General features: G+C 40.2%; 1 protein-coding gene and 1 pseudogene across 1 annotated transcript in view; both read right to left on the reverse strand.

Annotated features, from left to right (window-relative positions):
- The window catches only part of col7a1 (collagen, type VII, alpha 1), a 196,503-nt gene that overhangs the window by 109,667 nt on the left and 64,752 nt on the right, over positions 1–22,084 (reverse strand). The window contains exons 17-35 of the mRNA XM_061889781.1: positions 18,411–18,683; positions 18,197–18,340; positions 15,945–16,085; positions 15,671–15,817; positions 15,478–15,597; positions 15,243–15,392; positions 11,277–11,413; positions 11,084–11,210; positions 10,860–11,003; positions 8,799–8,968; positions 8,679–8,720; positions 8,477–8,503; positions 6,640–6,684; positions 5,095–5,214; positions 4,950–5,021; positions 4,843–4,878; positions 4,715–4,768; positions 4,550–4,621; positions 1,656–1,769 (exon numbers count right to left, since the gene is read on the reverse strand). Coding sequence (XP_061745765.1) covers positions 1,656–1,769; positions 4,550–4,621; positions 4,715–4,768; positions 4,843–4,878; positions 4,950–5,021; positions 5,095–5,214; positions 6,640–6,684; positions 8,477–8,503; positions 8,679–8,720; positions 8,799–8,968; positions 10,860–11,003; positions 11,084–11,210; positions 11,277–11,413; positions 15,243–15,392; positions 15,478–15,597; positions 15,671–15,817; positions 15,945–16,085; positions 18,197–18,340; positions 18,411–18,683 — 2,135 coding nt within the window. The remainder of the gene's footprint in view (positions 1–1,655; positions 1,770–4,549; positions 4,622–4,714; positions 4,769–4,842; positions 4,879–4,949; positions 5,022–5,094; positions 5,215–6,639; positions 6,685–8,476; positions 8,504–8,678; positions 8,721–8,798; positions 8,969–10,859; positions 11,004–11,083; positions 11,211–11,276; positions 11,414–15,242; positions 15,393–15,477; positions 15,598–15,670; positions 15,818–15,944; positions 16,086–18,196; positions 18,341–18,410; positions 18,684–22,084) is intronic.
- Positions 2,341–2,459, reverse strand: LOC133548284 (5S ribosomal RNA; annotated as a pseudogene).

Raw genomic sequence — 22,084 nt, forward strand, 5'->3', positions numbered from 1 at the left:
TCATTCTCTAAACAAATACATGTCCGAGAAGTTTTGAAATTCGGACTATTTTAAGTACCGTATTTTTCGGACCCCAAGACGCATTGGATTATGAGGCGCACTGCCGATGAGCGGGTCTAGTCATGTCTATTTTCATAAAAAAGGATTATAAAATGCATTAAAAGGGGTCATATTAGGATTTTTTTTGAAATGGAAAACACTTTCTGGTCCACATAACATGTAATGGTGGTTCTTTGGTCAAAATGTTGCATAGATGATGTGTTACAGATCATCTTCAAGTAGCTTTTTGAGCGTCTCTTCAGGATGCGCCATTTTGTGGGCGGTCTTATTTACGTGGCTCATCTTCGACAGCGTCTTCTCCCCGTCATCTTTGTTGTAGCGGTGTAGCGTGCAAGGACGGGAGTGGAAGTGTCAAAAGATGGAGCTAACTGTTTTAATGACATTCAGACGTTACATAGAATAACAACGGAGCAGCATCTTCTCATCCGTGGCTCAATAATGCAACATCAACGCCGGAAATGTGTCCCGTGAAATAACTAAAGTTCCATGGGTGAATTTTGTAAACGCACTACAGTTTTTAGTGCTTTGATAGCTAGTCCACTGAGTGGTAGAGAAAAAGAAGAAGCTTATCGACTATGCTGTCATTACTGCCACTTAATATTACACACTGACATTTTTAAGTCTTTTTTGAGGACACATACCACAATAATATCATGCCGTGGTCTTAAAGGGGAACTGCCCTTTTTTGGTGGGGGAATTTTTTCTATCGTTCACAATTATTATGAAAGACATGAGAATGGATGGATTTAAAAAAATATATTCTAACTATTAAATAAATGTAAATAAAAGAACATTTCAACAATATAACATCCACCCAGTTTCTTTACGAAGATTATGAGACATTTTTGATCTAAATGGGAATACATGAAAATGACAGCAGACATTGTACGGTACGTGATGTTTTATTATATTATTAGATATATTACAGTATTATTAAAGCAAAACCTGGTGATGCGTTTTTTAAATTAATGACCCACCTATGCTTAAAATTATCAAAATACGTAAACATTAAATGTTATTATAAATGTGCCTGTTACCACATTACATATCCTTTTGATTGATTGATTGATTGAAACTTTTATTAGTAGATTGCACAGTACAGTACATATTCCGTACAATTGACCACTAAATGGTAACACTTGAATAAGTTTTACAACTTGTTTAAGTCGGGGTCCACGTTAATCAATTCATGGTAACCTTACATAACATCATGTATAAAAAACCCTAATAGGTATGTTCGGATGTTTTTTAAGGGCTCTACAGGCAGAATTGAACGGCTCCTATAGACTCCACTGTGAGCGAACTTCTGATTAAATGTATTTATAATTTTAAATGCATTAAAAAAAAATCCATCTGTCGACATGTCTTTCAAAATAATTGTGAACGATCAGCAAAATAAAATAAAAAAAAGTGCAGTTCCCCTTTAATACTGTGATGATATCGTACCGGGAGATTTTGATACCGTTACTTCCCTAGTAGCTGGTAAACATTTACATTATTTGTATACATTCATATGTTAGTTAGTAAAGAGCATGACAGACATCATACAGTTACATGAATGTACAAAAGCATAGAAAGAAAGAAATGGTCTAAACCTTGATGGACAGTCCTGGCGTTCCTGGTATCCCTGGGCGACCATCTTGCCCTGGTGCACCTGGAATCCCTGGTGTACCTTTGATGCCATCAATTCCTGGCCGACCGGGCGTCCCCTGAATTCATAGGTAAGAAACGTGCGTGAGAAATGGCGTGTGGAGACTCCTTACTTTGTGATTGTTGCTCTTCAGCATACCATAAACCCCCTTTTATCTCTGTTACCTAGTTCCGTGGTAACAGTGGTACATTTTATTTCGCAAAGTAAGAAATATTCATTTTAAATCAGTAAATACATTTTCGTATATAGATAGATAGATAGTACTTTATTGATTCCTTCAGGAGAGTTCCTTCAGGAAAATTAAAATTCCAGCAGCAGTGTACAGAGTTGAGATCAATTTAAAAAAAGTAAAAAGTAAATAATGGGGGTTTAAATGGAAACAAAATAGAGAAATATTACAATAAGAATAAAAAATAAAAAGCAATATAACAGTAAAATAAGAATATAACAAGACAAAGTAGGCAGTAGTGACCATGTTATGAAAATGTATTGCACTGTTATTGTTTTGCATCCCCTGTCATCCTAGTACCCCCCTCACCCAGAGAGGAGTTGTACAGTCTAATGGTGTGTGGGACTAAGGAGTTTTTGAGTCTATTAGTCCTGCACTTGAGATGAAGCAGTTTAGCACTGAAAAACAGCACCTGGTATTCCAAGGCGGTCTCCCATCCAAGTACTAACCAGGCCCGACCTTGCTTAGCTTCCGAGATCGGACGAAATCGGGCGTGTTCAGGGTAGTATGGCCGTAAGCCATAGTATGGCTAGAGCATAAAGAAGACTTCCAAATAGGGCTGGGCGATATATCGATATACTTGATATATTGCAGGTTTGTCTCTGTGCGATATAGAAAATGACTATTAGGGGTGTGGGGAAAAATCGATTCGAATACAAATCGAATCGAATACGTTGTGCGATTCAGAATCGATTCTCTTTTTTTTTTAATCTTTTTTTTTTTTTTTAATTTATTTATTTTATCAATCCAACAAACCACTACACAGAAATACCATAACAATGCAATCCAATTCCGAAACCAAACCTGACCCAGCAACACTCAAAACTGCAATAAACAGCAATTGAGGAGACATAAACACGACACAGAACAAAACAAAAGTAGTGAAGCAAAAATGAATATTATCAACAACAGTATCAATGTTAGTTATAATTTCAGCATAGCAGTGTATAAAAATCCCTCATTGACATTATTATTAGACATTTATAAAAATAATAAAAAAAGAATAGTGTCACAGTGGCTTACACTTGCATCGCATCTCATAAGCTTGACAACACACTGTGTCCAATGTTTTCACAAAGATAAAATAAGTCATATTTTTGGTTCCTTTAATAGTTTAAACAAATTTACATTATTGCAATCAGTTGTTAAAACATTTACAATTATAAAAGCTATTTTTTTTTTCTTTAAATCTACTACTCTGCTGGGAGGACTTTAAAGAAACTGCCAAACAATAAACCCACATAAAAAACCAAGAACTCGCCCTCGATCATTCTACAGTTATAACATCATTGGGCAGGCTCGCTCTTTATATTGTGGGAAAGCGGACGTGAAAACAGGCTGTCGACACGTCACTCAGGTCCTTATGGAGCTGGAAGGGGCGTGGCCTCCAGCTCCGCCTGAATTTCGGGAGATTTTCGGGAGAAAATTTGTCCCGGGAGGTTTTCGGGAGAGGCGCTGAATTTCGGGAGTCTCCCGGAAAATCCGGGAGGGTTGGCAAGTATGCAACTTAGTGACATCATGCACAAAAGTGCACTCAGAGCTTGTTTTAAAATGTCTCTGACAATCTTACACTTTCTGTTATGGAAATGACATGAATGTTTGTCTACTTTATACCTGCATTATCCTTTCCATCCTTTTTACTTGAACTACTGTGTGGAACAATTTCCCGTGTGGATCAATAAAGTTTTTCTAAGTCTAAGTCTAATTATAGGACATGGGCGAATCATGGCGACCGAGATTACCCTCTTCTATAGAAACGTAAAATAGTCCCAACTTTGCCATAGAGCAGGGGTCTCAAATTCAAACGCAACAAGCTCAAAATCTACAGATTTTACAATAAAAAAAACAACAGAACTTTACCATACAACTTTCAGTAGTTTTTAGACCAAATTACTATAAATTGAAAAACTGTACTTCTAATGTTTTTATGTTAAAATTCTGGTGACTGAGTCGCAAGTGTTTTACCGTAAAATCTATGGCCATTTTTTGTAACAATTCAATACTAAATAGAAAAACAGTACCACTGTTATTTTTACCGCAAAATTCTGGCGACTGAACTGCCAGTTTTTTTTACCATAAAATCATCAGGACCAAGAGTCACTCCTAGTCGGTGACTTGTCTGCATGCAAGAGGATCCTCTGCCGGCCCCACTATGGACTGGACTCTCACATTATTAACCGTATCTACTCAGCATCCATTGCACCAGTCTGAGCTGGTTCTTTTCTGCTGTAACGTGGTTCCAGTTACACTTCTGTGAAAGTGTACAAAACACTTATTCTTTGGTTGTTTCACTACTTCACATCCAAGCTCGTTCAAGGTTTTGCATGGCATTCACAGGTAACTAATTACATTTAATAATCATTATATCCGTTACTAATTTTTTTTTTTTTAAGAAAGTCACTGTGTTAACTAAAATTATGTTTAAAAAGTAATTTTCCGACTCCTCGTCATGTTTAATGAGTTTTTAAGAGTGCGCAAATAACAGCGTCTGTCCAATTATCGCCTGATTCCGATTAACGGCCTGTTATCTTTGCGGGTTAGGTAAATAAACACCCCAGCTGTAATTAAAACCCTTATGATATATTAAAATATTTTCATGTGCTTCTTACAGGTATTCCTGGTGTGCCTGGCTCTCCTTTCCTTCCTGGATACACGCCTCCTGTTACGGAGCCTGGCTCCCCCTGAAACATCAACAATGAACCGACAGAAACCTGACGTGTGATTCTAAAAAATACAGTATCGTAGATTAGGAGAAAGACCATTAATCTGCTCACCCTTTCACCTTTATCTCCCTTTGCACCATCCAACCCTGGTATGCCAGGTCCGCCCTGAAGGGACAGGAATAAGTTTAAAATGATGCTTTGCAGCAGTGATGTCATCTCCTCAGGTGAGGCTGACTTACAGAGGTTCCTCTGACACCCGGCTGGCCCTGTGAACCCTACATGACACATCAAACCATTATTAGTTTTTTTAAATTTCCACATTTCTAAATGTGTTTTCTCAGCTTACTGGAAGCCCTGTGTTTCCTGGAGAACCCGGTCGCCCTGGTATTCCTGGATTTCCATCAACACCAGGAAAACCCTGGAAACATGAAGTGGTTATATCGACCCAGACATTGAGATTTGGCAAGTTTTTGTTTTTTACTTCCACTTACTCTGTCGCCCTTCTCCCCTTTTAAGCCCGCTGTGGGTTGACTGGGGACAGACGGACCTGGTGGACCTGGACGCCCTTCAGGACCTCTCGGACCATCTCTTCCAGGGAATCCATCCCGACCCTACATCACAAACAAACGCACACATCAGGTAAGCTTGCACTATTAGTTTAGATGCAATGCAAGTTTTGCTTAAAAACAAAACACTATTTTAGGAGAACACCAACATTTACAGTGGAACCTTCATTTACCAACACCTTTTTCTACAAACTTTTCGATTTATGAATACAGATATGCTTTGTTGTGCCTCACAGTGCGGCCATTTTGTGCCGGGCAGCATAGCGATTGTGTTCGGACTGATCAAATTTCCAAATTTGATAACTCAATATGAGTCCAAAGCAGTGACGTGCGGTCAGGGGAGGCAGCGCCTCACCTGTGATCATACAAAGAAATAAAATCATAAAATAATTGTAATTGTTAGTTTTTAATTTTCATTTAGCTTTACCAATTTGGAAAATTTTTTCTTCAAAATTGCAGAATTTTCGCAAACCCTCGTAAAATTCTCTGTCTGCCGTGCGGTCAGAGTGCGTTCTTGTCTGGTGTGTTGCTGAGCCTTCAAAACGGCAGAGAAAAAAGTCTGAGGTGAGGCAAACAGTTCTCGTGTCTCACGTTAGGGGCGCTCATGATCAGAGACACACGGTGAAGTAAGCGAGTCAAGTGCCGCAGCGAGAAACATGTTTTGTGCGTTGGTTGAGCCATCAAAACGGCACAGAAAAAAATCTGAGGTGAGGCAAACAGTTCTCGCGCCTCACGATAGGGGCGGGGCGTTCATGATCAGAGACATACGGTGAAGTAAGCGAGTCAAGTGCCGCAGCGAGTAACATGTTTTGTGCGTTGGTTGAGCCATCAAAACGGCACAGAAAAAAGTCTGAGGTGAGGCAAACAGTTCTCGTGCCTCACGATAGGGACGGGGTGTTCATGATCAGAGACATACGGTGAAGTAAGCGAGTCAAGTGCCGCAGCGAGTAACATGTTTTGTGCGTTGGTTGAGCCATCAAAACGGCACAGAAAAAAGTCTGAGGTGAGGCAAACAGTTCTCGTGCCTCACGATAGGGGCAGGGCGCTCATGATCCCAGACATACGGTGGCCTCAGCGGGTAAGTGCCGCAGCGACTTATTTTTTCGTCTCGTGCACCCCGACTTTCAATATGGATGACTACATTTCCGCACTTAAACAGTTTGTATCGCCAATACCAGCCTGAATTTTACTTGGTATCGAATCGGAAACCAAATCGGTGGTATCACACATCCCTATTTGTTATTAAACAGGAAGTTGATCCATTACCCACTTGTTATGTTTGTTGGATTTACAGCTTGTACTAAAATATAGACTTTTGTCAAGGCTGAAACCAGTTATTCATATTCACATTTTTTCTAATGGAGAAATTTGCTTCAATATTAAAACTTTTCTATTTACGAACCCTGTTCAAGAACCAATTAAAATAGTAAATAGAGGTTTCACTGTAGTGAAAGTGGGTCAGTCGCTTACGGGTTCTCCTTTGCGTCCATCCACACCATCCCTGCCTCTTTCCCCCTGGAGAAAACCACAAATAATGGACCATAAACAGAAGAGAGAAGAATGAGATGCTCACCATCGGAGAAAATGTGAACTTCGTTATTGCAATGCTAAAAGAAGGAAGCTTAGCTACGATCTACTAGCTGCCGTTGCAAGATCAATAAATCTTCGGTTCGCTACATGAAAAAGGAAGAACAGAATACTGTCGTCATCATGTCATCATCCCCATGCAGTAGATTCTTTAGCGTCATTATTCGCAAGTACCAATATTTTTTATTTTACAATTACATAAGAGTGTAATGTGAAAGGTTAATGACAGCATCAGAATTAAAATGCATACAATATTCATGTAAATTAGAGTTGTACGGGATAGCGGTATTAGTATAGTACCGCGATAATAATGAATCATATACGGTATTATAGCGCCTCAGAAAAGTACCGGACCGCCACCCACCTACTTTAAAATGTATATTATGTTTGTAAACTCAGGAAATATGTCCCTGGGCACATGAGGACTTAGAATATGACCAATGTATGATCCTGTAATGACTTGGTATCAGATTGATACCCAAATTTGTGGTATCATCCAAAACTAATGTAAAGTAATTATTACATTTTAACAGAAGTATAGATAGACCATGTTAAAAGAGAAAGTAAGCAGATATTAACAGTAAATGAACAATTCGATTAATAATTTATTTTGTACCGTTCATCCTTAATAATTTTCACTAAACAATATAATGGAAAATGACACAATAGCAGTGGTTTTAAACCTTTTTTCAGTGATGTACCCCCTCTGAACATGTTTTTAATTTAAGTACCCCCTAATCAGAGCAAAGCATTTTTGGTTGAAAAAAAATAGATAAAGAAGTAAAATACAGCACTATGTCATCAGTTTCTGATTTATTAAATTGTATAACAGTGCAAAATATTGCTAAATTAGGAGCCTTTGTTTGCTTACTAATAAAAGACAAGTTGTCTTGAATGTTTACTATTTTATTTAAGGACAAACTTGCAATAAGAAACATGTTTAATGTACCGTAAGAATTTTTGTTAAAATAAAGCCAATAATGCAATTATTTGTGGTCCCCTTTATTTAGAAAAGTACCGATAAGTATCAAAATAATTTTGGTACTGATACCAAAATATTGGTATCGGGACAACAATAATATTAATCATAAAAACTACCATATTTTTCGGAGTATAAGTCGCTCTGGAGTATAAGTCGCACCTGCCGAAAATGCATAATAAAGAAGGAAAAAAACATATATGAGTGGCACTGGAGTATACAGTAAGTCACATTTTTTGGGGGAAATGTATTTGATAAAATCCAACACCAAGAATAGACATTTGAAAGGCAATTTAAAATAAATAAAGAATAGTGAACAACAGGCTGAATAAGTGTACGTTATATGAGGCATAAATAACCAACTGAGAAGGTGCCTGGTATGTTAACCTAACATATTATGGTAAGAGTCATTCAAATAACTATAACATATAGAACATGCTATACGTTTACCAAACAAAACAATCTGTCACTCTTAATCACTAAATCCCATGAAATCTTATACGTCTAGTCTCTTATGTGACTGAGCTAAATAATATTAATTGATATTTTACAGTAATGTGTTAATTTCACACATAAGTCGCCAAACTATGAAAAAAAACTGCGACTTATAGAAGAAAAAAAACTGCGACTTATAGTCCGAAAAATACAGTACTACTTCACGGTGAGTTTGGAAAATAACTCCCTTGATAATCGAAATCAAGACAACATAATGCAGTAAAAGAGTAACTTCCTGCACTTTACCTTTTCTCCGCGATCTCCCTTGTCTCCCTAAAAAGACAAAAAAACACACAGAAGATATAGGAGGAAAACACTGAAGACCAGGAATCCGCAGGGCGTGTCAAGAAGTCCTACGATGTTTGTTCAGCATTCAATAAAAGTAATCCCACCTCGTGATCGTAATGACAAATGGGGTAATAAAGTGTCAAACTAACAGATGACTCACCTGAGGACACTGAGTGGTACACCGTTCCGTACCTGGCTTTTCCTACACACAAAAACATGCGGATTGTGAAGAGCTGAGATAAAACAAACACAACTATGATGAACTAAGACAACCTCTCACCTCTGGGAGTCTCGCATAGCCACAGAGCAAATTTGCCAGATCAGTATAGATAGTTTCCAACTGGGCGGCATCGCGTGCAAACAGGATGTTTTGGGCGCTGCCGTCTGTCACGGCCCGCCGTAATTCCTCCGCATCCGCCTGATCTATACTGACTGCCAACACCATAACACCTGCAAACCCCAAAGTAGATAAAGAATGGAAACTACCATAAATCCTCAAATAACTGCTGTAAAGTGCGATAATTAGAAGCCTGCGATAATTGGAGAAAAGCTCTCATTTCCGAAATGTGAAAAGTCAACTTCTGGGTTTCCCCTTCAGGTATTTGATGGTGGCGGTACACCTTACAAATTAGTTGTTGTTTTTTACAAGAAAACAAGACATACTGTATGGCAGCATTCGGAAGAACACAAACAGAACACAAAGTCCAATGTTCTTTTTAACTTTTTGACAATTCTATGACAAGGGGCTCAATTCCAAAAAAAACTTTGTACATGAAAGGGCATTTTATGACTTTTCTTTGATTTGATTACATGCTATGGTATGATTTTATTGTCATAATTTTATTGCATGATTTTTGTATCCCTTTAATTTACGTAGCATGTGACTGCAGATGGAATTTAGCTATAATCTGCATACTTGCCACCCGTGAGACCTCCGATTTCGGGAGGTAGGGGTCAGGGGTGGGGCGGGGGCGTGGTTAAGAGGGTAGGAGTATATTTACAGCTGTTGTGTGCGCGGTTGTTTACTGCACTCTCTAAAAGCCGTAGATGTTATTGTCACATACAGTATGCATGATTGATTGAAACCTTTATTAGTAGATTGCACAGTTCAGTACATATTCCGTACAATTGACCACTAAATGGTAACACCCGAATAAGTTTTTCATCTTGTTTAAGTCGGGGTCCACGTTAATCAATTCATGGTACAAATATATACTATCACCATATTACAGTCATCACACAAGTTAATCATCATAGTATATACATTGAATTATTTACATTATTTACAATCCGGGGGGTGGGATGAGGAGCTTTGGTTGATATCAGTACTTCAGTCATCAACAGAGAAATGGACATTGAAACAGTGTAGGTCTCACTTAGTAGGATATGTACAGCCAGCAGAGAACATAGTGAGTTCAGATAGCATAAGAACAAGTATTTTTATTAGAAATACGTTCGATTTTTTACATTAGGTTATTTACAATCCGGGGAGATGGGATGTGAATGGAGGAGGATATTAGTAAAGGGTTGAAGTTGCCTGGAAGTGTTGTAGTGCATGTACAGTAGATGGAAGTATTGTCCTGTTTAAGAGTGTCACAACATTGCTGTTTACGGCAAACCAACTGCTTTACGGTAGACGAAAACGTGACTGCTGTTGTTGTGTGTTGTTACCGCGTTGGGAGGACGTTAATGAAACTGCCTAACAATAAACCCACATAAGAAACCAAGAACTCGCCCTCGATCATTCTACAGTTATAACGTCATTGGGCAGACACGCTGTTTGTATCGTGGGGAAGCGGACGTGAAAACAGGCTGTCCTCACTCAGGTCCGCAAGGAGCTGGAGGGGGCGTGGCCTCTAGCTCCGCCTGAATTTCAGGAGATTTTCGGGAGAAAATTTGTCCCGGGAGGTTTTCGGGAGAGGCGCTGAATTTCGCGAGTCACCCGGAAAATCCGGGAGGGTTGGCAAGTATGATAATCTGGTACAGAACATATCTGTCTTTGAGCTTAATGTTTCTGTGCATTGTCCCTTCAAAAAAGGACTAAACTACGTGGTTCAATATTAGAGCAAAACAATATTATGTAAGAAAAATATATGCTATTACTATAAATAATAACACCAGATTTGTTTACATGATTTCGCCTTTTTAAAGAAAATATATGCATCGTAGGAAACAATGCGATGACGTCATTTTGACCACGCCCCCACCGCCACAGGTATCTTGGCAATCTAAGGGAAACTCTTAACGTCGTTGTTTTACTTGAATAATGATTTGGAGTGCAAAGTAGCATGCGTGCCACACTTTTATTTAAGTAAGTGTAGTCCGACAGATTAATTCTCACCTGATGCCCGGAGGCTGTTGGCTGCATGCGTGAGGTTGTCTGTAGATTTTTTATCAGCAACGATTACAACGACCCCAGGTACCGTTGGCCTCCGTCCAGCTGGGGTGGTCAGGAGATATTGTGTGGCGTAAGTCACCGCCTGGCCTGCAGAGGGGAGTAGAGCGCAACCAAGTTCTACCACATCCAACACCAAGAACATGTTCCAGAAAATGTTCAAAACTGACCAATGTTATTTCCGGGGCTTTCATCAAAGGGTATGGACTGAATTTCTTGAAGCAGTGTGTCGGACCTGCTGTGACGATTAAGCGGGAACCATATTTTGGGTCTATAACCGTACGGAACAACCCCCACCTAACATAAGCAGAAAAGCAAAACATCAACATCTGCCTGTGTTGTCAGGGTTAGGGTCTTTTGTACCTGTGAGTCACGGGCTCCGATCGTGCTGAATGACCCAGCTGCACTTGTGAGAAGAGCCCGCAAAGGTCTGGCAAGGTTCACCCGATCAGTGGATGCCGGGACAAGAAAGACCACATCCAGACGTCCACCCACACACACTGTGGACAGAAATATTTCCATATAAATGCACTCACTGGCCACATTAGGTAGGGTTGTACTAGTATAGTATCCCGGTATTAATGAATCAAAAACAGTACTATTCTCTGTTTGAAAGGTACCGGTTTGCCATATTTTTTTTTTTTTACAGGCATGACGGCACGTCGTCGTCATGTCGTGACATTGCTGGTTTTACAAGCAGAGGAGCATGTTCGGCAACGCACACTCGCAGAGTACTTACAAGCAGACAGTGTGTAGACAGAAAAGGGAGAATGGACCCCTTTTGGCCTAAAAACTAAAGATAAAGGTGAAGCTATAAGACTGAAACGCCCACCGGAAGAGGTGATTTAAAACATGGCTAGTTAGTTAGCGGCTAATTGTGAAGTGAAGTGAATTATATTTATATAGCGCTTTTCTCTAGTTACTCAAAGCGCTTTACATAGTGACACCCAATATCTTAGTTACATTTAAACCAGTGTGGGTGGCACTGGGAGCAGGTGGGTAAAGTGTCTTGCCCAAGGACACAACGGCAGTGACTAGGGTGGCACAAGCGGGAATCGAACCTGCAACCCTCAAGTTGCTGGCACGGCCACTCTACCAACCGAGCTATGCCAATCTACAATCGGAAATGTTTTAGTTACTTCTAAACCACTAATTTTCGCCTAAATGGCAACAAATAAAGTTAGTTTTTTACAAATATCATCCCTGCAGGACGAGGAATAGCTAAACATGCTTCACTACACACCGTAGATCACCGGCGTCACAATGTAGACAAATGCCATGGGTGGATCTACACCTAACATCCACTGTAATGATACCAAGTACAATAGCGTATCTAGTCGATACTACTATGATTACATCACTATTTTTTATTGCCACAAAATATTTTTTCTTCTTTTTTTTTATTCATATGTGTGACCCTGTAACCACTTGGTATCGGATCGATACCTAAATTTGTGGTATCAGCCAAAACTAATGTAAAGTATCCAAAGAACAGAAGAATAAGTGATTATTACATTTTAAAAGCAGTGTAGATAGAACATGTTAAAAGAGGAAGTAAGCAGATATTAACAGTAAATGCCATCCATCCTTCCATTTCTACCGCTTATTCCCTTTTGGGGTCGCGGGGGGCGCTGGCGCCTATCTCAGCTACAATCGGGCGGAAGGCGGGGTACACCCTGGACAAGTCGCCACCTCATCGCAGTAACAGTAAATGATCAAGTTGATTAACAATATTTTTTTACAGCTTGTCCTTCATAATGTTGACAAAATAATAGAATGGAAAAAGACACACGATGTCAGCAGAAACAATAGGAGCCATTGTTTGCTCACTTACTACCTAAAAGACAAGTTGTCTAGTATGTCCACTGTTTTATTTTAAGACAAACTTGTTATAAGAAAAGGATGTTTAAGGTACCCTAAGATTTTTTGGGAAAATAAAGCCTATAATGCCATTTTTTGTGGTCTCCTTTATTTGGAAAAGTGTTGAAAAGGAGCGAAATACATTTTGGTACTGGTACCAAAATATTGGTATCGAGACAACCCTAGTATACGGTAGTACCTCTGTCTTCGTACGCCAAACTTTGCCAAATTATTGCCTTGCCTTATTTATCCCACGATGGAAAAAGTGCAGGATTTTACATACAGTAACAGAAGTCAAACGTAATGAAAACAAAACAAATTGTGATAAATACTACATATTGCGCAATAGTATGTATAGATAAATAATAGATCAATAAAATCTGGTTATTGTAGGATCAAACTACCATGCATCATTCCGTGGAATCGAGTGCCCAAACAAGGAATCCCATGCGATGGTGACTCAATTTCTGTGCTTTTTATTTCTAATGGCGTACTATTGCCATGATGGCGCCAAAGAATGGTGCCAGTGCCAAAACGCTGATAAAGAAAGTGAGAAACACTATTGATTTTAAGAACCAACATGTAGCAAAGTACACAGTACACCACGGTGTACTTTGCTACATGTTATTTCTTGGATTTCTACGCATTCCTGGCTCTCCCCTCCCCCATCTCACCTCATCGCCATCGTGGCCAACATCAGTCATTGATAAAGGTAAAGTCATTTGTTAGTTGCTCATTTATCCATTTCAATTGTAATTATGTAGTTCACATTGTTTTTTGCAGGTACAACTATAATTATAACCTCTGGCTGTCTTTTTTCTCCTATGTCCCCCCCTCCCTTGTGGAGGGGGTCCGGTCCGATGACCATGGATGAAGTACTGGCTGTCCAGAGTCGAGACCCAGGATGGACCGCTCGTCGGGACCCAGGATGGACCGCTCGCCTGCGTATCGGTTGGGGACATCTCTACGCTGCTGAACCGCCTCCGCTTGGGATGGTTTCCTGAGGACGGGACTCTCGCTGCTGTCTTGGATCTGCTTTGAACTGAACTCTCGCGGCTGTGTTGGAGCCACTATGGATTGAACTTTCACAGTATCATGTTAGACCCGCTCGACATCCATTGCTTTAGGTCCCCTAGAGGGGGGGGTTGCCCACATCTGAGGTCCTCTCCAAGGTTTCTCATAGTCAGCATTGTCACTGGCGTCCCACTGGATGTGAATTTTCTTTGCCCTTTTGTGGGTTCTTCCGAGGATGTCGTAGTCGTAATGGTTTGTGCAGTCCTTTGAGACATTTGTGATTTAGGGCTATATAAATAAACATTGATTGATTGATTGATTGATTCAGTTCAGGGCGGTATAGCTCAGACGGTAGAGTGGCCGTGCCAGCAACTTGAGGGTTCCAGGTTCGATTACCGCTTCCGCCATCCTAGTCACTGCCGTTGTGTCCTTGGGCAAGACACTTTACCCCAGTGCCACCCACACTGGTTTAACTGTAACTTAGATATTGGGTTTCACTATGTAAAGCGCTTTGAGTCACTAGAGAAAAGCGCTATATAAATATAAATCACTTCACTTTATTTTGAACATGCATACAATGCAATGTAATGCATCACATATTTCCAGTTGTTTCATTACAGCACGTCTGAAAAGGAGTAGGAAGAAGCTGAGCTTATTAAATTCTACCCCTTGTCATACCAAAGCAATTTTATCCCATTTCCTTGTTCTCTGTAACAGAACAGTGAATAAATATTAATAACCATAGTAATTAATTAATTGGTAATTAATTAGTTTCAATACAACTCAAAAAGTCATTGGTGGACTTTCATGAAACTTTTAGAACAGTTAGATTTTGGGGTTGATCTGGAATATTTCCTGATGTTACTTTACGTTTATGCTACGAACCTTAACTTTTTTGTGAGTGTGCGTACAGTATGCTCGCACACTGACATCCCACCTCCACCCACAGACACAAATTAATGCTGTTTATTTTATTCTGCTACCAATAACTCCAAAATATGTGGGGACATTTTGATTGAACTTTCAGGAAATGTCAGAAATAGGGATAAGGAACAAGTGATTATGTTTCGGGGGTGATCTAAATCAGTCTTTAAGACTGTGCTCTCTGTACACTTTTGTAGTTTTTTATTAAATTTGTTTTGGGGAAATATGGATTTACATTATTACTTATGGCGGAAGGTACCATTCAGTTTTCGTCTTTTAGAACGAAATACTGATGAAACCCGAGATACAGTATCAGTCTATCAGCAAAAACTCTTTATCAAGAATTCTGAAAGATATCAAGCTTTTTTGTTCTCTCAAAGAAGTGATGATTTTCTGACGAGCAATCAATGAATTTTAGTACCAAGCTGTACTTGCTGGTGAAAATGGAACCATACTGAAGCAAGATTGTCTCTTCTTTCATAATGTTGTGATCTCGGTTTGGTATAAGAACCAGTCGGATCCAAGTCTTACCGGTGCGTTCAGTGGCAAAACTCTCTCTTCCCAGTCCGCTTTGGAAAGTGGGCTGTATGGTAAACCGGTATTGATGACCCAGACGAAGCCCGGTCACCTGGTAGTAGCTGGCTGAAGCGGGCAGCTGGACCGACGATCCTGGACCGCGGTCTAAGGGATGTGAAGTTACTTACAATCAGTGTGACTCTTCAAGAAAGAATCAGCAATGATGAAAAAAAAAAAGAACATGTTTTACCCGTTTCCTGCCTCCAGCGCAGAATGTATCCTGTTGCGCCCGGTAAGGAAATCCAGCCAAGCCGCACAGAATCCTGGGTTATCTCCGCCACTCGTAAAGGTGTGGTCGTGAGTCCGCCAGCTTCGTGCAGAGGTTCAACACATTCAAACAGACAAAGACCACAATTGGCGACTACAGTTTAAACAGGACTTACGTGTGGTGACACGGACAGACACTGGCGTTCCTTCCCGGTTCTGGACTAAAGCCATGACCTTAACCTCATACTGGGTACCGGGGTCCAGTTGGTCTAAATTCACAGCGGTCACGGTTCCTGCCACCAACTGACTCACTTCTTCACCACCTGCAGCGCCATATGGCCAAACAATCACCTGGTTAGAGGCTAAACAGCAGGCGCCATTCGTCACTGAGGTTCAAACAACTGTAGAGGAAAACTTGAAACTATATTTAATTGGGATCTAAAGACCAACCATTTGCTCTCCTCCATGACACCCGGTAGGCTGTTGCTCCTGGTACACCAACCCAGGTAATTCTAACAAACTCTCCTGGGTTCTCCTGGACTTGGACCGACGACACTGTCCCGACCACGGACTGTAATTGTTCTGTTGTTCCTAAAGGAAAAAGTCAATCAAAAAACACCCAAAATATCTCATATATGTGAACACACCCACAGCCACGTACCGAAGATAAGCTATAGAATTTACTGATCATTTAAATTAGTCAATGTATAGCTTGGATGACAGCATAGATTTAGTGTACCGTATTTTTCGGACAATAAGGAACACTTAAAATCCTTTAATTTTCTCAAAACTTGACAGTGCGCCTTATAACCCGGTGTGCCTAATGTACGGAATAATTTTGTTTGTGCTTACCGACCTCATGGCTATTTTATTTGGTTGAGATACCTATAGACTGCAATTTGACTCAAGTTAACAACGTCAACATTGTAAATGTTCCATTGAAAATACAGATGGGGAGAGGCAGGGCCGGCAGTTCGACAGCGAGGTAGGGCACGCCGGAGCCCGGCCCAAGATGGCGGCGAGGAAGCGTGGCGGGGCCGCCGGGAGCAACGCCGCAACCAAGGTCAGGTGCGTGAACAAATTCAGAGCCAGGAATATCTCTTAAGCAACTAAAACAATAATATACATAAAATAATATATATTTGGTTTTACACTGTATTGAAAAAAAATTACAAAATTAATTTTACCTTTGTAACCTCATTATACTATTGGCTAAGTTTTATATTCATAAATGTAAGTTTGTCAATACCCAACCTGTTTTTTGTGCCTTTAAAAAAGATTTAGAACTTTGCATTAAAACACTCTACCTCTAACAACCTAAAAGCTGTGAAAACGATGATGCTGTGTTCCAAATTTAAGTTATTTACTGAGATTGAGTGAGCCTATGAAATTTATAAATAAAGGTTAATAAAAAAAAATGTGTGCAGTTAATCATGTGACCGCCTGGCTCTGTTTGATTGGTGAAACGAAGTCAAACGTCACCTGTGACTGCATTTGATTGGTGAAACGCAGGCATGTGATAGATCCTACTTTCAATGTCTGTCTGACAAACCAAAGAAACAAAGCATGCATGATTTGCAAATCCTTTTCAACCCATATCCAGTTCAATATGCTACAAAGACAACATATTTGATGTTCAAACTGATAAACTTTTTTTTTGCAAATAATCATTAACATTAGAATTTGAGTCCAGCAACACGTGACAAAGAAGTTGGGAAAGGTGGCAATAAATACTGATAAAGTTGAGGAATGCTCATCAAACACTTATGTGGAACATCCCATAGGTGTGCAGGCTAATTGGGAACAGGTGGGCGCCATGATTGGGTATAGAAACAGCTTCCCAAGAAAGGATTGGGCGAGGTACACCCCTTTGTCCACAACTGCGTGAGCAAATAGTCAAACAGTTTAATTAGACACCTATAGAAACCCTTGGGTGAATAGATTTCTTGGTAACGATTTAGTTCCCAGAGTTTCAGACGCTTCCCTTACTATAAGAACAACGTTCCTCAAAGTGCAATTGCAAGAAATGTAGGGATTTCAACTTTTACAGTCCATAATATTGAGTGTTGTTAAAAGAAAAGGTGATGTAACACTGGGGTGAACATGCCCTTTCCCAACTACTTTGGCACATGTATTATTTGCAAAAAACAAAAAAGTTTATGAGTTTGAACATCAATTATCTTGTCTTTGTAGTGCATTCAATTGAATATGGGTTGAAAAGGATTTGCAAATCATTGTATTCCGTTTAGGGCTTCACGGTGGCAGAGGGGTTAGTGCATCTGCCTCACAATACGAAGTTCCTGCAGTCCTGGGTTCAAATCCAGGCTCGGGATCTTTCTGTGTGGAGTTTGCATGTTCTCCCCGTGAATGCGTGGGTTCCCTCCGGGTACTCCGGCTTCCTCCCACTTCCAAAGACATGCACCTGGGGATAGGTTGATTGGCAACACTAAATTGGCCCTAGTGTGTGAATGTGAGTGTGAATGTTGTCTGTCTATCTGTGTTAGCCCTGCGATGAGGTGGCGACTTGTCCAGGGTGTACCCCACCTTCCGCCCGATTGTAGCTGAGATAGGCGCCAGCGCCCCCCGCGACCCCAAAAGGGAATAAGCGGTAGAAAATGGATGGATGGATGTATTCCGTTTATATTTACATATAACAAAATTTCCCAACTCATATGGAAACGGGGTTTGTAGGTTTGTAGTACCTGTTCTGACATTCATGGAGGCAGGACTTCCTTCTCGGGAGCCACTCAGAGCAGACACAAAGACGCTGTAGGAAGAATCGGACCTTAGTCCATCAATGGTGAAGGAAGCGACATCAGCGGCTACATTCTGAGTTGCCTCCACTCCTGCAACAAGAGCACAACAGAAATGAAGAGATTGTCATTTTAGGAGGTGAGCATGTTGCGTTTGGTTTACCATCGTCATCACGGCGCCATCTTATCTTATAGCCAGTTGCCCTGGAAGTAGGTGACCATGCTATCCGTATCCTGCCAGATGTGACGTCAACGATGCGAAGGTCAGAAACGGTTCCAGTGTGCGGGTTGGTCCGGGAGGAGAGCTTGACCGCCTCCCCAACACGACCGTCATTGAACAGGGCCGCCACGCCAAACACCACAGCCTCATCTGGTGTCAGGTCGTCTATCGTAAAGACCGAGGTCCCTGCCCTCACCTCACGGGACTGTTCCGCACCTGCAGCACAAAGCAGCAGAAAAATACGATACAACAAGGCCACTAAGAAGGCTAAGACATACAGAGTTTCAAGAATTGATGCTTGTGACATTAAATCAATGACAACCAAAATGGTTATTAATAGGGCTACAAACAAAAGCGTCCTCACTAGCTTTCAATCATCAGCTCATGGGAGAAGCAATCTCAATAATTAATTGAGTTTTCTTTTGACTTGTCTTGATTAATTGCCTAAATGTGAAAAAATGTGTTCAGTGAACAAGTGTGCTTTGTTTTTGACATGATAGTCTTCCTATTTATTTATATCAGGAAAATATAAGACAAAGATGAGTCTGAAAATATATTGGAAAAAAAAAAGGTAATTTCATTGAAAGGTAAAAGTACATGTCGCTGTACATTATGTGTGCGGGCCTGAGGACACTGTTTTATTTATTTATCATTTTACTATTTCAATTATAAGCTTCACAGTGGCAGAGGGGTTAGTGTGTCTGCCTCACAATACGAAGTTCCTGCAGTCCTGGGTTCAAATTCAGGCCCGGGATCTTTCTGTGTGGAGTTTGCATGTTCTCCCTGTGAATGCGTGGGTTCCCTCCGGGTACTCCGGCTTCCTCCCACTTCCAAAGACATGCACCTGGGGATAGGTTGATTGGCAACACTAAATTGGCCCTAGTGTGTGAATGTGAGTGTGAATGTTGTCTGTCTATCTGTGTTGGCCCTGCGATGAGGTGGCGACTTGTCCAGGGTGTACCCTGCCTTCTGCCCGATTGTAGCTGAGATAGGCGCCAGCGCCCCCCGCGACCCCGAAAGGGAATAAGCGGTAGAAAATGGATGGAATTATAAGCAAAACTAAAATGTGACCCACATTTCTCTGCATCCCTGGCAGAGGAGCAATCGCGTTAACTAAATGTCCTGTTGGTGACTTAGTGCAGTGGTTCTCAAATGGGGGTACGCGTACCCCTGGGGGTACTTGAAGGTATGCCAAGGGGTACGTGAGATTTTATAAAAACATTCTAAAAATAGCAATAATTTAAAAAGCCTTCATAAATATATTTTATTGAATAATACTTCAACAAAAAATTATTGTACGTTCATAAATTGTGAAAAGAAAATACAACAATGCAATATTCAGTGTTGACAGCAAGATTTTTTGTGGACATGTTCCATAAATATTGATGTTAAATATTTCTTTTTTTGTGAAGAAATGTTTAGAATTAAGTTGATGAATCCAGATGGATCACTATTACAATCCTCAAAGAGGGCACTTTAAGTTGATGATTACTTCTATGTGTAGAAATCTTTATTTATAATTCAATCACTTGTTTATTTTTCAACAAGTTTTTGGTTATTTTTGTATCTTTTTTCCCAAATAGTTCAAGAAAGACCACTACAAATGAGCAATATTTTGCACTGTCATACAATCATCTCTTTTTTTCAACCAAAAATGCTTTGCTCTGATTAGGAGGTATTTGAATTAAAAAAATGTTCACAGGGGGTACATCACTGAAATAGGTTGAGAACCACAGACCTAGTGGAATAATTCCAAGTTTTTTCTATTACTTGTTGTTGCGAAGGTTTGTGAACTATTACTGGGAAGCGATTGCAATGAATTGATTTAGGTGAACCCCGACTTAAACAAGTTGAAAAACGTATCCGGATGTTACCATTTAGTGGTCAATTGTAGGGAATATGTACTGCACTGTGCAATCTACTAATAAAAGTTTCAATCAATCAATCCATGCTGTGCGCCTGCACGTTTGTACTGGTCTATTTTTTATCAGCCCAAATACCTCCACCTCAACACTTGTAAACAATGAGAAACGTAATAACAAATTATATTGCTAACTGGTCCATTGCCAAACACAGTAAATAAATAAATGGGCTGTACTTGTATAGCGCTTTTCTACCTTCAAGGTACTCAAAGCGCTTTGACACTACTTCCACATTTACCCATTCACACACACATTCACACACTGATGGAGGGAGCTGCCATGCAAGGCGCCAACCAGCACCCATCAGGAGCAAGGGTGAAGTGTCTTGCTCAGGACACAACGGACGTGACGAGGATTGGTACTAGGTGGGGATTGAACCAATGCGCCACGGCGTCCCTAAAGTAGGCATCAATCCAATTAAAAGTAGATTTTAGGAAAATTATTCTTTATTTTGCCGCAGACCATTGTTTTACATTAGAAAGCTAGGTTAGCTACACAACAAGCTAACAATGCTAACATATCATTCACACATTTCTAACCTACTATGATTATTACTGTTTCATTGTCTCCTCCGTTGTGAAGTGAAGTGAATTATATTTGTATAGCGCTTTTCTCTAGTGACTCAAAGCGCTTTACATAGTGAAACCCAATATCTAAGTTACATTTAAACCAGTGTGGCTGGCACTGGGAGCAGGTGGGTAAAGTGTCTTGCCCAAGGACACGACGGCAGTGACTAGGATGGCGGAAGCGGGAATCGAACCTGCAACCCTCAAGTTGCTGGCACGGCCACTCTACCAACCGAGCTATGCCGCCCCGAATTTTACGGACTATAAGTCGCAGTTTTTTCATAGTTTGCGACTTATACTCAGGAGCGACTTATGTGTGAAATTATTAACATGTTACCGTAAAATATCAAATAATATTATTTAGCTCATTCACATAAGAGACTAGACGTATAAGATTTCATGGGATTTAGCGATTAGGAGTGACAGATTGTTTGGTAAACATATAGCATGTTCTATATGTTATAGTTATTTGAATGACTCTTACCATAATATGTTAGGTTAACATACCAGGCACCTTCTCAGTTGGTTATTTATGCCTCATATAACGTACACTTATTCAGCCTGTTGTCCACTATTCTTTATTTATTTTAAATTGCCTTTCAAATGTCTATTCTTGGTGTTGGGTTTTATTAAAATACATTTCCCCCAAAAATGCGACTTATACTCCAGTGAGACTTATATGTTTTTACCCTTCTTAATTGTGCATTTTCGGCAGGTGCGACTTATACTTCGGAGCGACTTATACTCCGAAAAATGCGGTAGTTTTTCGGAAAATCCATCTTTTTGTGAACGTTTGTGGGAAACAGGACTCTTTGCACACACTCAAAACATTTTTTCCGAGTTAAAGGCACAATGCCACGAATCATAAAAGTAAAAAGTAAAGCACTTTTTACTTGGGATGAGGCGACAGGTTTGTGTCGCGACTTGTGCTGGTTAAAACAAACAACAAAAGAGCGTTTTCTGTCTTCGTGTCGTACATTGGTTGTACCTCTTTTGGACAACAAATCAAACAACAAATAAAATGTCAGATTCACACAAATAACTTTGGGTAAGATTTTACCATATATAGCGATTTCTGCAAATGTCACGGGTCAGAAAAACGTCTCAGCACAGAGAAATTCCAAACCGA

This window comes from Nerophis ophidion, linkage group LG02 (genome assembly GCF_033978795.1).
Source record: "Nerophis ophidion isolate RoL-2023_Sa linkage group LG02, RoL_Noph_v1.0, whole genome shotgun sequence".
Lineage (NCBI taxonomy): Eukaryota > Metazoa > Chordata > Actinopteri > Syngnathiformes > Syngnathidae > Nerophis > Nerophis ophidion.